A 17,161-nucleotide genomic window follows, 5' to 3' on the forward strand; every position below is an offset into this window, starting at 1 on the left:
TCCCAACAGAAAAAGAATTCCTGTGATAATTCCTCTTTTCATCGTGAATCTAATGTGATTTTACAGGCAACTTTAGTCTTTCTTCAGTCTCCAAGGAAGGTGGTGATATTATACATGAAAGAAATCTTGTGAAAACATTTATTTTGATTTTAATATGTTTATGGGGGATGAAGAGATCAAGGAAGGAGGGAGAAATTCATCGCGTGTATCTGGAGAGAGCCCATCCATCTTCCTCTCGCCATCCGTCATGCCTGTCAACTCTCTGTTTGCAAATAATGATGCCATTACTTATTCTGTTGCCCCATTTCTCGCCTAGAAGAGTATTTGCCCATTTTTCTCATCCTTCTCTTTCTTGATCTCTCTGTGGCCCATGGCAACATCCCCCCTCCCCTCCCGGAATTTCTGGGCCTTTAACTCCTGAGCTCTAGTCCTTCACCTCCAACTTCCCATCAAACCCTTCCCCCTGGAAAGTCGGAATACTACCAATGCAAGTCGCCATTCCTGCACAGCCCCTCACCTCGGACCCGTGCCTGCTCCAGGGATCCACTTTCCAGGACCAGCACCCCGGGGCTGAAATCTGCCATGGTCCCTGTCCCACACAGATGGTCACCTCAATGGTCTCTTTCCCTTCATCTCTTCTGAGCTGGTTCCTGGCTCTAACCACTGTCTCATTTTGAACTTTCATCATGTCTCACCCACATTTCTGCACGAGCCAGGTTCCTAGGTGTCCGAGTCTCCAGGTCTGCTCCCCTAGTCTTCCTGAGTCCCAGCCTCAGGACTGTCATGAATCTGTGATACCTCTGTCTAAAGTCATCCGGTTAAAATTACCCAGCTTATTATGGCATTGAATGGCTCTTGTGGGTGAAACCTGCCTGCTGCTCGTGTCTAGCCCCGCTCCAAGTGACCACACGACACACATGCTCTGAAATAAGGGGAGACATGCTGGCCTGTCTCTGCACAAACATGTTCCCCTTTCTCTTGCTTGGTTAACAAACTCCTCCTCACTCTTCAGCACAACAGTTCAAAAGGCGCTTTCTCCCAGGAGCCTTCCCTCCCCTGACCCAGCCCCTCTCCTCTGTTGTTCCCCAAACCACCAGCGGCCACTGGGTGAGGCTTCCGCATGACTTGGATTTTCCTCTTTCTCCTAAAGCTCCCTCCCCTGCAGGGCTGCTGCTTACTGATGCTTTTTCCCTCCCAGTTCTGCTCAAGGAGCACGGTCATAGTACCGAGTTCACCTCCTCAGCCCAAGGCCCAGTGTGTGCACTCAGAGCTCAGCGTGCATACACAAGGCTCAGGGTGCACACTTAGAGCGCAGCGTGCATATGCAAGGCTCCACGTGCACACTTAGAGCTCAGCGTGCACACTCAGAGCTCAGCGTGCATACACAAGGCTCCGCATGCACACTTAGAGCTCAGCGTGCACACTCAGAGCTCAGCATGCATACACAAGGCTCCGCATGCACACTTAAGAGCTCAGCGTGCACACTCAGAGCTCAGCATGCATACACAAGGCTCAGCGTGTACACTCAGAGCTCAGCGTGCATACACAAGGCTCAGCATGCACACTTAGAGCTCAGTGTGCATACACAAGGCTCAGTGTGCACACTCAGAGCTCAACACGTGTTTGCAGAGTAAAGGAAGAAAATTACAGGAGGGGAGAGGGGGAGACCCACCTTACTTGTCTCCTGAAGATACTTACTTGCCCTGGGCCATCTGTTGTCAATGCCCTTTCCTAAGTGCCATCATGTTTGAGGTTAAGAATGTCTTTAGATTGGAAAAATTGCTGGCCTCTTGTAAGCAGTATATCCAGTGATCTCTGCTAGCAAATTGCTCACTGAGAGCAGTAGCCAAAGTCCTGATAACAGCCTTGAGGTCCTACAAATTGCCTCACTCCTCTCTTATTACCTTTCTGACAAATCACCTGCAACCCAGTTTTCCTCTGTCTGCTCAGCCCTGTGGGCCTCCTGGCTGATTCTTGAGAACCATCCTTGCATTTGCCTAGGTTGTCAGAATACTTTTCTTTTCAATAGCTGCCCTTTCAGGTCCTTGTCCCCAGTGTCACCTTCTAAGTGACACCTCTTTTAATCACCCCTGCCCCTCACACCTCCTATTATTTCTACATCCCTATTTTGCTTTTCTCCATAGGGTTTATCTGCCAGGCTATACATTTTAATTGTTTGTCCCCCTCAAAAATGCAAGTTCCCTGTAGGAAGGGATTGCTGTCAGTTTTATTCCTTGCTGAATCCTTAGCACCCAGGTCCCAGTTCCCAGCCAGTGCTCAGTGAGCCACCTGGCACACTAGGGTATGGTTTTCACACTTTTATGGTTTTCAACAAAACAGACAACCTAATTTTAAAAGTGGGCAAAGGTCCTGAATAAATGCTTCTTCTTTTTTTTTTTTTTGGTCTTTTTGCTATTTCTTGGGCCGCTCCCGCGGCATATGGAGGTTCCCAGGCTAGGGGTCGAATCGGAGCTGTAGCCACCGGCCTACGCCAGAGCCACAGCAACGCGGGATCCGAGCCGCGTCTGCAACCCACACCACAGCTCACGGCAACGCCGGATCGTTAACCCACTGAGCAAGGGCAGGGATCGAACCCGCAACCTCATGGTTCCTAGTCGGATTCGATAACCACTGCGCCACGACGGGCACTCCTGAATAAATGCTTCTTTAAAGAACATACAGCTGGCCAATACGAAGCACGTGAAAAGATGCTATGGCTTATCATGGGAAACACATAACTACAATGAGATAACCCCTTCAGCTCTTTAGGGTGGCTATTATTTAAAAAACAAACAGAAATTGACAAGTATTGGCAAAAATGTGGAGGAATGAGAACCCTTGTCAAACGATCCAGCTGCTGTAGAAACAATATGTTGGTTCCTCAAAATATGCAACAGAATTACCACATCATCCAGCAATTCCACTCTGGCCACATATGCCAAAGAACTGAAAGCAGGGTCCGAAATAGGTAGCTCAACACCCACGTTCATAGCAGCATTATTCACAATTGACCAGAGATGAAAGCAAGTGTCAATCAATGGATGAAGGGGTAAACAAAGTGGTATGTATGCATACAACAGAGTGTTATTCAACCTTAAAAAGGAATAAAGTCATGACACATCCTCGAACACGGACTATCCTTGACAACTTTATGATCATTGAAATATGCCCCCTACAAAAAAAAGGCATGTGCTGCATGATTCCCCTTATAGGAGGTACCTAGAGTGGTCAAAAAGCACAGGCACAGAAAAGAGAATGGTGGTTACCAGGAGCTGGGGGTGGGGGTGGGGGTGGGAAGGAATGAGGCGTTAGTGTTTAAAGGGTACAGAGTTTCAGTTTGGGACGGTGAAGAAGGTCTGGAGATGGATGATACCGATGGTTGCACAACGACACGAATGTCTTTGATGCCGTTGAATTCTATACCTAAAAATGGTCAAAATGGCAAATTTTATTTTATGTATACGTTCCCACAATTAAAGAAAAAGACAGCATAACTCTTGCCTTAAACTCTCATAAGAAGCTTAACATGCCAGGCAGACAGAAGTGAAGCTGCTATGGCTGAAGCAGGAACAGAGGGCAAGATGGGCCTGTGGTGCATGGCACCTGCTTGCGGCTTCCCACAGAGATTCGGAACCATCACGAAGGAGGGTCATGGCTCCATCCTAAAGTGCTTATGCTCCATTTCAGTGTTCTTAAGGAAAGGAAGTTAAAAAGTTACCCCTGGCTCCATTTCCAGGAGGAACGTAGCCCAACAAGGGAAAAATGCCCTCACCAACCAGCCTTCAGCCACATGTCAAGACTGACTTATTTTTTCAGAAATCAGTTTATATCCCAGTGGCAGAGGAGAACATCAGGGGAAAGAGCAACACTAAGTCACTGACACCCTTATCCAATGATCACTGATGTCTCACGTTTTCCGAGCCCTTTCCCATAATGCCTCAATCCTCAAAATGAGTCCATCAAGAAAGAAGGTATGAAAGAGGGAGTTCCCGCTGTGGTTTAGTGGTAACAAACCCGACGAGTATCCATGAAGATGTGGGTTTGATCCCTGGCCTTGCTCAGTGGGTTAAGAATCCGGCGTTGCCATGAGCTGTGGGGTAGGTTGCAGACGCAGCTCAGATCCTGCGTTGCTGTGGCTGTGGTGTTAAGGCCGGCAACTGCAGCTCTGGTTCGATGCCTAGTCTGGGAACTTCCACATGCCATGGGTGTGGCCCTAAAAAGACCGGGGGGGGGGATGTATGAAAGAAATGATATCATCTCCAATTTACAAATGAATGAACAGAGAAAATTCAGTGAGCACTATCCACAGAGAGTGACAAAAGTGGTACAGACTTGAGGATAACAATCACTAACACTGATCAAGGATTTATTAAGGAAGACACCGGCTCATGATTTTCCAAGGACTGCTTGCTGGATTTACTACTTCCAACTAGCCTCTTCCACCATATTTATTCCTTTTTACGGAAGAGAAAACTGAGGCTCAAGGAATAAATAACTATCGCAAAATTAAATACCTTTAAGCAGTGGGCTGTTCTGAAAGGCCTTACTCCAAAGCCTGTGTGTGTAACCACTATTATTTTGCCCTGCCCATCTGGGTCCCTGCCTCTGGCTTTTTGGGAGAAGCGTAGTCGATGCTTCTTCCAGCCTTGAAAACAAGTACAACTGATGAGTCTCAGCAGGTCACTATTTTCTAACCCTAAGGTGACCTAATATGAACAGAATAAATCAGTACTCTTACTCCCAAAGAATCAACGTGCTAAAACACCGTTACTTCGATTAAGAAGAGACTCCTAGATCTTTGACAATCCTGTAAAAACTTGCATACACATATATCCTCAAGTTCACTAGAATATACTTAGGTCATCCCATTTAATGTCTCTTTCTTTTAGGACTAAATAATCTGCTGATGGACGGAGGGCTAATTCTTCCCTATGCTCCTCTGAGAGCTTCTTCAGAACTTTCCAAGGATGTCTGCTTCATGTCTGCACTTTTTTTTTTTTGGTTCCTTTTCTGGCTACCCCACATCATATGAAGTTTCCAGGCCAGGGCTAAGATCCGAACTGCAGGATGCAGGATGTCGAACCTGCATCCCAGCTCTAGAGATGCCAATCCCGCTGTACCACAGTGGGAACGCCTCCGTCTGCTTTATCGGAGAGAGAAGAAACGCTTTATGGTTTGTCAGCAGGGCATTCAGTCTGCAGGGCCGCCCCATAGGATGCAAGGGCTTTGGGCCAATTGAAACAAATATCAATCTGGACGTACAGGCTCCACGTGGGCAGCCCTGATGGACAGGCAAGCGGGGGAAAGGGGCAGAGTGGCAGCAGGGCTGCAAGCCAATGGCTAGAGTTACCTCCACTCCTCCCGAGAGGCTTCCAGGGACCGTCTCCTTCACAAAAACCTTGATAAAACCACCAAGTATTGTATACAAATTCTTATAACAAAACCCATATATGATGTGGGTGTTCTCTTTAAGGACTGAGAAGCCAAAGACCAGCTCTTCTGAACGCCATATGTCACCTTTGCTGTGATACCCAGAGCAAGACCTGCCGCTCCACTAATTCTGGGGACAGGGCCATTTTCTCTTCCACTCTAAACATCTCACCGTGGGGCCAGGGCCTGTGTATTCCTCTCACTGGAGAACAGGGTGGAGGGTGAAGGAGGGTCTTACCGAGTTCTCCTTCAGCTGTAGCCCCTCCCCGTTGGGAAGGGAGGACCGTCTCTTTGCCGAGTTCCTGTTTGGGGTGGAGGTGATGGCCCCCGCTTTCTTCTTCACAGTGAGCACCTCGCAGCTGGCTTGGTCTTCGTTGTGTGTACTCTTCCCGGCGTTGATAACCCTGGAGGAGAAGCCAGAAAAGCCGGTCAGACAGGCTGATGTCTGGAAAGCTGAGAGCCCAGGCTCTAGGTCAGCCCAGGCAGTCTCCGTAACTGGCACAAAATCAGCGCCCTACTTAATGCACAGGGCCTCCCGCGCTTGGTGGAGTAAACTGATCTTTTTTGGATGGAATTCTATTAGCACCTGTCAAATATATGTTTTGAGCTCAGCTCACCCTCACAGGTATCTGATAGATGCGATCAACCCCACCAAAACACAGGAGACAATCACCCTTTTGCCAATTACAATGCAGATAGGTGGCTGGCTCGGGGAATGCTGCTGCATTTCTCCGCGTGATAAAGAGCAAACCCACCATCAATCTTATCAAAGACAAGGGGGTCATTTACAGCACGTTGTAAGGATCCAACGGGACAGAATACTGGATTTCATGGCTGCTATGACCACTTTTACTTTACACATGGAGAAGGGAATGGATCAAAGGTTTGTTCTTTTAAAATGATCTTCCCCTCTTTTCCTTTTCTCCTGGAGACTAACACTCATCGCACTGGATCATCACACCAGGGTACAGGGCACACCGATGTGCACACACATCTCTCGGCACACTGATAACATTTTGGCTCAATTACTGAATGGTTTAAGCACAGGAAATGCTCCAAAAAAACACACCATCTCCTTCATGGACCGTTTTCTGCATCAGGTGATGGCAGAATGAAGTCTTGGGTTTCAGCTGCATTTTCTTATTAAGAAATTAAGCAGCCGCTAAAAGGTCTCTCCTTGATTTGCCATTGGCAATCCCCTCCAAAATAACAGTGTCACAGTAGGTGACAGAGGCAGTGTGGAGGATACAGATGCAACGGCCAGGAAAGAAAGATGCTTTTTTAAAAAATACAGTAGATGGAAATCCTCTTGGAAAGCATGGTATACACACCACTCTATTGTACTCCCTCCTGACAATTAATTAGAAAGAAGATCATTTTCAAATGACTTTTCAAAACACTTTTAAATTCTGAAATAATTACAGGCTCAGAGAATACTGCAAAAATAGCACAGAGAGTCTCCACCCACCTTCCCCCCAAAGCAACACTGTTCATCCTAGTACAGTATCAAAACAAGAGATAAACACTGATTCAACACTTGTCAACCAGGCTGCAGGCAGACCTTATTCAAATGTCACCATTTTTTAGGAGTTCCCGTTGTGGCTCAGCAGTAATGAAGCTGACTAGTATCCATCCAGATTGTACACGGGTACGATCTGGCCAGGCTGAGTAGATTAAGAATCTGGTGTTGCCGTGAACAGCACTGTAGGTTGCAGACATGGCTTGGATCCCTCATTGCTGTGGCTGTGGGGTAGACCAGCAGCTGCAGCTCCGATTTGACCCCTAGCCTGAGAACTTCCATATGCCTTGGATGCATCCCTAAAAAGACCAAAAAAACCCAAATTTCACCATTTTAAAAATATCAAAAGGCTTTCAGTATTGAAAATTGTAAGCCAATACATCACAATCAAACAGGAACCAGAGCCAATTGAGATTTGAGCGCTTTAAGACCTCAGGGAGTGTGTTCTGAGCAGTCTTCTATCAAACCTTCAGAGTCCATAGAGGTGTTTCAAATGTTTTAATATTTACTTCAAATTTATTTCTCAAATGTATAAGCATTATGGAAAAAATACAGTAATTTCAAAGTTCATTCCCACCTGTTAACATGAGAACAAATACACGCTTGACTGTATATTTGGGGCAGATTTGGCATAATAAGCCTTCTATCTCTTCTCTTTAACTGACCCGTACCACTTGACTGGAAGGAGAACTGTTAAAAAAAATACCATTTGCAATTACCTATCTACATGTTATAGGAAAAAGGCCTATCAGTTATCTATTAGCTCTCCATCTCAAATTTCTGGGTTACTCAAAACTGCTTTATTGTTCTTCCTGTGTTTATTATACATTTCAACTTAAGCATATTTCTATAAACAAAAGCCTTTCATTCATTGTACATGTGACAGTTTTAGGATTTTGGCTTTTTTTTAAGTTTGCTTACAGAGTTTGAAAATCATTGTCCTTGGAGCCTGTGTAAGGAGGTGGGGATCCCTGCCAGTCTTGGTGAGGTCAAAGCTGCCTCCAGCACTCATCACACCCTCTGGGGGATGAAGGGACGGAGGCAGGAAGAGTTCAAAGTTCTAGTTTTTGGCCCCACCCTCAGTCTCTTTCCTCTGAGGAGGTGACATTTTCATATGGTTTAAGAAGTAGGATGGATTGGGAGTATGGGGTTAGTAGACGAAAACTATCATATTTAGAATGGATAAGCGATGAGGTCCTGCTTATATATATACATGTATGACTGGGTCACTTTGCTGTACAGCAGAAATTGACAGAACCTTGTACATCAACTATACTTTAATAAATTTAAAAAAAGAACAAAATGCAATTCTTATGACACAGTGAAGACACAGGCTGCCTGCACAGGAAATTCTTAAACTCTTAACCATTAACTATTAATTATTAAGCTATTAACTACTAAAATTATCACACATCCTGTCCAGGCTAAGTAAGTGACCCCCCAAGGTCACAGCTGGGATTCGGAGTGAGGAATACCTTGCCCCCGGCCCCACCTCTTCCTATGATACATGGGGATTTGCAAACATCTGGCAGTGCCTGCTGGACTATAGGGAAGCACGGAGCAAGCGGACTAGGCAATCTCAAGTCCAAGCCTGAGAGAAAGGAGATTCCCTCCCTGCTTCCCTGGCTATTGGAGGGCGCCCGGAGGAAGGAGGAAGGAGGAAGGAGGAAAGATGGATGGTTCAGATCTGCCTTGTCTCTAGATTAGTCCATGTTTGGTCCAGGGGTTTGCTGCTAGAGCTCCTGATACAGAACATTCATTTGGCTGGAGTTTCCCTTTCACACGGATCCTTGGAGAACCAAACCAGGCAGAGGCAGGAGGTTTAAAATACCACCTGCCTCTTCCCAGTCACTTTCCAAGCAACATGTTTAGGGTGGATGGTTAGCTGGATGGTGATGTGACACCTCATGGTCGCCCACGAGCATCCTCCCCAGAAAAAGCTGAAGTGGGGGTTCAGCTGGGAAAACAAGTTCAGGACACGCATCCCTCCATACTGTCCTCTGCACAAGCTCCTGGCTGCTACTGCTGGAACTTGGCATCTTCTTGACCACTGGCACCTAAACTTATGCTTAAGTCAGATCTTTTTTTTTTCTTTTCTAATAAAAAAAGCATCACTAGTCTCCAATAGCTACATGCTGGGTTGACTCATCCGCCACCGCTGTTTTTCCAACATCAACAAAGCTACTATAATTACATAAATCACGATTCACTGTCCCCTGAATGTGCTCTGTTGTCTCCTATCTCTCTTGGTGGATAGGAAACTCCAAAATTGACCTAACTTCACCAAGAGATCCTGGAAACTTTATTTCACGCATGAGAAACCCAGGGCCCTGGAAGACTGTGGCTTGTTCAAGGTCACCCAGCTAAACACAGCAGAGCTGGGGACACACTTCTGAGTCCCCAGCTCTTTCGGATTCAGCTCTCTGTTGTTTTATTTTCTTATTGTGTGTCTATTCTTATCAGCACTTGGTTGGGGAGGCTGTCCTGCAATGACTCATCGAGGCCAGGGAACGGTAAAGAACAATAGTGGGTGGACCTCCTTGGCCATTTCATGTGACTGCACCTTGTAGGTGACACTGATGAAATATCACAAAGTCAGAAATATCAACCTAGAGGGAAGATAGCAACGCCAACCCTGGGAGCCTGTCTGGTCCAATAGCTGATATTCCCCAGATGATAAAGTCGTACTAATTGAAAGTCACTGCCTTTTGAAAATATAAAACTTTTTATCCCATATATCATATTATTTCAAATTCCTGACTCCATATAGCTTTAGTAGAAAGACTTGATTCTTCTCAATTTACTTTGGCTTTAAAAAGCTTGACCTTTATGAACTTAAATATTTCATTTTCTGTTTCAAAGGCAGAAACTTTGTTTACTAAATGTAAATCAAAACCTCCAATTCCTCTAAAAGTAAATGGAGAAAAACTGTTTCCCAAGTTGAGAAGCATCTTAATATTAATATATTCAATAATTTTTTATGTGAATAACTGTATCAGTAGCTACATTCTCTTTTTGTCTTCTGCTTCAGCAAAAAGTCAGCCCTATCTTGAGATCAACAGGAATCATTGTAAGATGTGTATTCTTTTTCAAAAAAATTCTTAAATTATAATCGATTTACAATGTTGTGTTAATTTCTGCTGTACAGCAAAGTGACTCAGTTATATATATTCTTTTCTTTTTCATATTCTTTTCCATTATGGTTTATCACAGGATACTGAATATAGTTCCTTATACCATACAGTAGGAAGACGTGAATTCTTTATGTAAACAATACCCACCCATTGCACTTATTTTGAAGACTTAAAAAGAAAACGTTGGTGGATCATGAGTCATCATCTCTTTGCTGTCACTATCTTCCAATTTCCTACAAAGTGGGAAAATATATTCCTTGAAATTAAACTGGAGGTGATAAAGCATGGTGGTTAAGAACATGGGCTATCGCTCCAGAGCATAGCACAGAGCCGGTGCTCGACAAATGTTTATTGAATGAATGGGTGAAATCAGATGGAAATCAATTCCACTACTTCCTAGATATGGAGTAATAACAGTATCCTACATTTGTTGAGAATTAATTATGTGCCAGTTATTGATAGCATTTTACATGCAGTAGTTAACTCATGTAATCCTCTTGTGGACTCTGAGTTGGCCACCACTGTCCTCCCCTTTTTAAAGTCAGAACTACTGGATGGCAGGGTGTTTGGTCAAGTCGCTTAACTTCTCCAAACCTTAGTTTGGAGTGGTATTTCTCAGATTAAATTCTGGGAGGTGCTAGAGTTCCTGTCATGGCTTAGCAGGTTAAGGACCTGATGTTGTCTTTCTGAGGATGCGGGTGTGATCCCTGGCCTCGATTAGTGGGTTAAGCATCCAGAGTTGCAAGCTGTGGCATGGGTCTCAGATGTGGCTCAGATCCTGAGTTGCTGTGGCTGTGGTGTAGGCCAGCAGCTGCAGCTTGGATTTGACCCCTGGCCTGGGAACTTCTATATGCTGCAAGTGCAGCCATAAGAAGACAAAAAATTATTCTGGGAAGTGCTAAAATAACTGTGTCGGGGAGAAGGGATCTTAGTCATCTTAATTAAAGAACTGGAAAAATTTGAAATTAGGATTAAAATTGTGAGAGAATTGTGAGAGGCCGAAGGGAAAGATTAGCTACTATAGCTTCAATATGCTAAGTTTACACCCAGTTCTTTCCTCCCTTAGAAGTATGGGGCATATTTGCCCTGAATCATGAAAAAGTTAAATTCTTTTACGGACTGCGTTTACCTACCAGCCTACCTTCAATTGGACCAAAACACTTAGATTTTTTCCCCTTTGAAAAACAGGCAAACACAGAATTTGAAGGACTTAGAAGTCAAAATATATCAGACACAACTTGAAGCTATGACCTGAATACCACATGTGAATCTGACCATAAGATCACAGCAGTAGAAGAACCCATTTAAAAAGAGCAAGTGGGAGTTCCCATCATGGCTCAGCGGAAACAAATCTGACTAGCATTCATGAGGATGCAGGTTCGATCCCTGGCCTTGCTCAATGGGTCAAGGATCCAGCATTGCCAAGAGCTATGGTACAGGTTGCAGACGAGGCTCAGATCCTGTGTTGCTGTGGCTGTGGTGTAGGTCAGCAGCTCCGATTGGACCCCTAGCCTAGGAACCTCCATATGCCATGGGTACAGCCCTAAAAAGCCAAATAAATAAATCAATAAGAAGAACATGTGACTCATTCTATGCTACGAACATACATTTGGGAAACCTGTTTTCCATCTTTCTGTTTGTGAAATATTCTAGTCATTTTTTTTTGTCTTTTTGCTATTTCTTTGGGCCGCTCCCTCAGCATATGGAGGTTCCCAGGCAAGGGGTCCAATCAGAGCTGTAGCCCCCGGCCTACGCCAGAGCCACAGCAACGCGGGATCCGAGCCACATCTGCAACCTACACCACAGCTCACGGCAACGCCGGATCGTTAACCCACTGAGCAAGGGCAGGGACCAAACCCGCAACCTCATGGTTCCTAGCCGGATTCATTAACCACTGCGCCATGACGGGAACTCCTAATCATACATTTTAAAAAAAATCAGTTCTACCTGCACTTCAGCAGAGAAGTCCTAGTTTTAGTTGCAACTGCTAAATTACCCAGTAATCTGCCTCCTCATCTGCTCGAAACCTCAAGGACATTGACCTGACAGGATGACACACAGAACAGGTTCCTATCACTAAATTCCAACGGGTGAGTACTCTCAAGTAGTGAGCCTCTGTCACAATAGCCCCTGGCCCAGAGAACTTGCAATGGAACTGTTTCCAAAAGGATTTACAAGGATGGTTGATCCACAAAGGATAGCCACAGTGGACACGTTCTGGAAGGATTCCCACCTGTCACAGGTATCATTACCAATCCCCTGCCCGCCAGCACCATGAAGTACTCAGCAGGGTGCAAGAGGCACCAACAGGGACAAGGGGCAGGTGGCCCGTATCCAAACTTGGTCTCTGCCTCTCACTGGCTCTAGCTGTGTGTTCTTTGGGCAAGTTACTTTCTGTCTCTGAAATGGGGTTGGTAATAGTCACTTCTGATCACAGAGGTACTGTTTGAATTAAATGCCCTGGCATAAAAAGTATTGAACAGTGCCTGGCATATCAGGAGTACTCAATATTATTATTTAATAATAATATTTCAAATACAAAGCCAGTTGCCTTTTCTGCTGGCCCCAGAGGACTTTATCCAGTTACGTGAGTTTGAGGGGACCCTCTTCTCCCTTCTTTCTGTCAGTGATCCTCTGCTGGCCTCAAGGACACCGTACCACCTCCAGGCATCCAGAGCCTCCAAGGGGCCTGGTGTGACACTTCCAGAACAAGGACAGAGAGTAAGCCCACCCACTCCTCTGAGCCCTCTGCTCAAAGTTATTACAATGCTCAAGCCACACAGGTGACAGTGCTCTGTACACAGGAAAGCACCTGTGCAAATTAGGAATGTGCTGCTTCTAGGTCACCCCAGACCTGCCACCAGATACCATCTCTGGGACCTCAGGCGCCTGGGCTCAGAGGCTCAGGTCCCAGGCCCACAGAAAAAGACCAAGTCCAGAATTTGGTCTGGCTTGATTTTTTTAGTATTATTCTCTTGCTTTGTTTTTTCTTTTCTTTTTTTTTCTTTTCTTTGCTTTTTATGGCTGCACCTATGGCATATAGAAGTTCCCAGGCTAGGGTTTGAGTTGGAGCTGCAGCTGCCAGCCTATACCATAGCCACAGCAACAATGGAGCCAAAACCCACTGAGAAAGGCCAGGGATCAAATTTGCATCCTCCCAAAACTATGTCGGGTCCTCAACCTGAGCCACAAAAGGAACTCCATTCTTGCTTTGTTTTTAAAAGCCTGAACAGCTTATGCTGAAAAGCTTACACAAAGTGTTAATACTGCTAAGGAGGCAGTGACTCCACTGGGTAAGAAGGAGCAAGCATTTTAGAAAGGCCATCAAGTGAAGGAAGATATTGCTGATTCATATATAATTGAGAAACAGACAATAAAATGCTGTAGGAAGAGGGGTGAGAAATCATTTATAGGAGAACCAAATATAGCGATCAATTATTAAAATTCTCTTTTCTAGGTAATCTCCTAGGCAATGTTTCATTCGATTCTCTGAAGTGGTTACTGACCTCCCAGATGGGCTGGAACATAAGGACAACTTAATTCCTGGCTCCAAGGGAAGTTAATAACCTCTCCTTCTTGGTGTGCCAGAAAACCACAGCTCTGACTAGGAACCTAAGTCTTTGATAACAGCCATGAGCAGAAACAGCCAGAATATTGATTAAGAATAATAATGGTTTCAGCCACCTCTGTAGGAAGGGGAGCAGAAAGTCATCCTAGCCCATTCGGTCAACAACCAGGCAGGTTTTACCAAGGAGGAGAAAGGACAGAAGGAAGCAGACTGCTTTGAGGTGTTGGGCTTTCACATTTTGGAAGGTGATTAAGTACCAACAGGTGGAGGAGACAGAGTGTCAAGACAGCATGATTAAATGGCCTTGGTAATTTGATAGGGATTGCACTGAATCTGTAGATTGCCTTGGGTAGTATAGTCATTTTGATAATATTGACTCTTCCAATCCAAGAGCATGGTATATCTTTCCATCTATTTGTGTCATCTTTGATTTCTTTCATCAGTGTCTTAATAGTTTTCAGAGTACAGGTCTTTTGTCTCTTTAGGTAGGTTTACTCCGAGATATTTTATTCTTTTGGATGTGATAGTAAACGGGATTGCTTCCTTAATTTCTCTTTCTGATCTTTCATTGTTAGTATATGGATATGCAGTTGATTTCTGTGTATTAATTTTGTATCCTGTGACTTTGCCAAATTCATTGATGAGATCTAACAGTTTTGTGGTAGAGTCTTTAGGATTCTCTAGGTATAGTATCATGTCATCTGCAAATGGTGATAGCAACATTCATCAAAACCATATGGTACTGGCACAAAGACAGAAATATAGATCAGTGGAACAGAATAGAAAGCCCAGAATTCAACCCACGCACCCACAGCCAACCAATCTATGACAAAGGAGGCAAGAATATACTATGGAGAAAAGACAGCCTGTTCACTAAGTGGTGCTGGGAAAACTGGACAGCCACATGGAAAAGAATGAAATTAGAACACTTCCTAACACCATACACAAAAATAAACTCCAAATGGATTAAGGACCTAGATATAAGACCAGATACTATAAAACTCTTAGAGGAAAACATAGGCCACTCTCCAACATAAACGATAGCAACATCTTCTCAGATCGACCTCTTAGAGTAATGATAGTACAAAAAAAACCAAACAAATGTGATTTAATTAAACTTAAAAGTTTCTGCACAGCAAAGGAAACCCTAAACAAAACAAAAAGACAACCCACAGAATGGAAGAAAATATTCACAAATGAATCGACTTACAAGGGATTCATCTGCAAAATTTATAAACACCTCCTACAGCTCAATATCAAAAAAAAAACCCTATCAAAAAATAGGCAGAAGATCTAAACAGACAGTTCTCCAAAGAAGACATACAGATGGCTAAAAAACACATAAAAAGATGTTCAACATCACTTGTTATTAGAGAAATGCAAATCAAAACCACGATGAGGTACCACCTTACACCAGCCAGAAGGGCCATCATCAAAAAGTCCACAACAATGAGTGCTGGAGAGGGTCCCACCAGTGTAATTACCAACAGTGTTATAGGTACAACCACTGTGGAAAACAGTGTGGAGATGCCTCAGAAAACTAAAAATAGAACTACCATTTGACCCAGAAATCCCACTCCTGGGCATCTATCCAGAGAAAACCATGACTCAAAAAGAGACATGTACTCCAATGTTCATGGCAGCACTATTTTCAATAGCCAAGACATGGAAACAACCTAAATGTCCATCGACAGAGGAGTGGATCAAGAAGATGCGGTAATATACACAATGGAATATTACTCAGCCATTAAAAAGAATGAAATACTGGCATTTTTAGCAACATGGATGGACCTAGAAACTATCATGCTGTGAAGTCAGTCAAACAATGAGACACCAAGATCAAACGCTATCACTGACATGTGGAATCTGAAAAAAGGAGAGAATGAACTTCTTTGCTGAACAGATACTGATCCACAGACTTTGAAAAACTTAATGGTTTCCAAAGGAGACAGGTTGCGGGGTGGGGGGATGTGCTGGGGGTATGGGATGGAAATACTATGAAACTGAATTGTGATGATCACTGTACAACTATAAGTAAATTCATTGAATAATAAAAATAAATAAAATTAAAAAAAGAAAAGAAAGGAGGATAAACATCAGCTGGGAAAAGAGTGTGTACCTGCAAGGTCTGCTCTCATCATGCAATCTTATACCTTCTGGTTCCCAGGTCCTGTCCATAGGTGACAAAGAGATGCAAGCAATCAGGAATGGCTAATTGTGGTCTCAAAAGGCCACATTCATCCCACAGACAGGTTGTTATTTTAAGAGCTTTGCTTCCAAAGTTTTTTTATTTTGTTTTGTTTCTGTGTTTTTTTCTTTTTCTTTTTATGGCTGCACTTTTTTTTTTTTTTTTTTTTGCTTTTTAGTGCCATACCTGTGGCATATGGAGGTTCCTAGGCTAGGGGTCTAATCGGAGCTGTAGCCACCAGCCTACGCCACAGCCATAGCAAAACAGAATCCAAGCCACGTCTTCGACCTATACCACAGCTCACAGCAATGCTGGATCCTTAACTCACGGAACAAGGCCAGGGATCAAACCTGCGTCCTCATGGATGCTAATCAGATTCATTAACCATTGAGCCATGATGGGAACTCCCTTAGTTGCCTAGACTTTAAAAGTGGGATATTTATTTAAAAATTTTTCATTTTCCCATTTCTCTTGGAAATTAAAACATCAGGCTATACGTGTCACACTCTTGTGTGGCAATCAGAGATGGGACGTGTCCTTGATAGCTCACCCCAGACCTCACTCTGTCCACTTCTGCCATTTAAGTAAGCAGCCTGGCCCTGAAGCCATTGGGGTCTTCAACCCAAAAATCAGATCTCTGTGACTTTATGAGTTAAGCAAGAAAATCACTAGATATGTAGTATGTACTGATTGAAATAATTACTTTAAAAATACTGTGTAGCCAAGAGGGATAAACCAAGAAGACCAGGACACCGTTTCCATTCTCAAGGAGCCTACAGTCATCTATATGGTAGGCAGACCCTCCTATAAATAACTGATTTGTTTGGATTGATGCCACACTGTGCAAGGTATATGTCATAAGACATCTGAAAATGCAGAGGAGGAGACAACTCTGCAAAAGAAGAGTCATGGAAGGTGAGACAGATGAAGAGGCACTATGGACTCAGGAGGGCGGGAATCTTAAGAGTGAGAGAAGAAACAGGGAAGGCAGAGGAACTGTCTGTGAAAACAGAGTGAGGGGAACTTTCTCAAGAGCGGTGAGTGTAACCGAAGCGCTGGTTTGGCGAAGCTACATCAGAACAAGACCACGAAATTCCATAGGAACTTTATCCTATAGAGCCTATGGAAAGAATCCAAGATTGTTCACCGAAGGGTCTGATAGGATAAACGTTATTTAGGAAAATAACAGTAGTGGCCTGATGGAGGATGGATTATAGAGGCCAAATGACAAAAGTGAAGAGACCAGCTAGGGTCGCTCGTAACAGTCCAGATGACCGAGGGCCATGGCTCTGGGTGGAAAGAAAGAGAGAGTTCAGAGGAGG

At 44.1% G+C, this 17,161-nt stretch overlaps 1 protein-coding gene across 1 annotated transcript in view; it reads right to left on the reverse strand.

Moving 5' to 3' along the window:
* Positions 1-17,161, reverse strand: part of PPM1H (protein phosphatase, Mg2+/Mn2+ dependent 1H) — a 273,912-nt gene that overhangs the window by 163,933 nt on the left and 92,818 nt on the right. Inside the window, exon 2 of the mRNA XM_047787110.1 lies at positions 5,669-5,834. Within this exon, the coding sequence (XP_047643066.1) occupies positions 5,669-5,834 (166 nt within the window). The remainder of the gene's footprint in view (positions 1-5,668; positions 5,835-17,161) is intronic.

The sequence above is a fragment of the Phacochoerus africanus genome, chromosome 7, assembly GCF_016906955.1.
Source record: "Phacochoerus africanus isolate WHEZ1 chromosome 7, ROS_Pafr_v1, whole genome shotgun sequence".
NCBI classification, from domain to species: domain Eukaryota; kingdom Metazoa; phylum Chordata; class Mammalia; order Artiodactyla; family Suidae; genus Phacochoerus; species Phacochoerus africanus.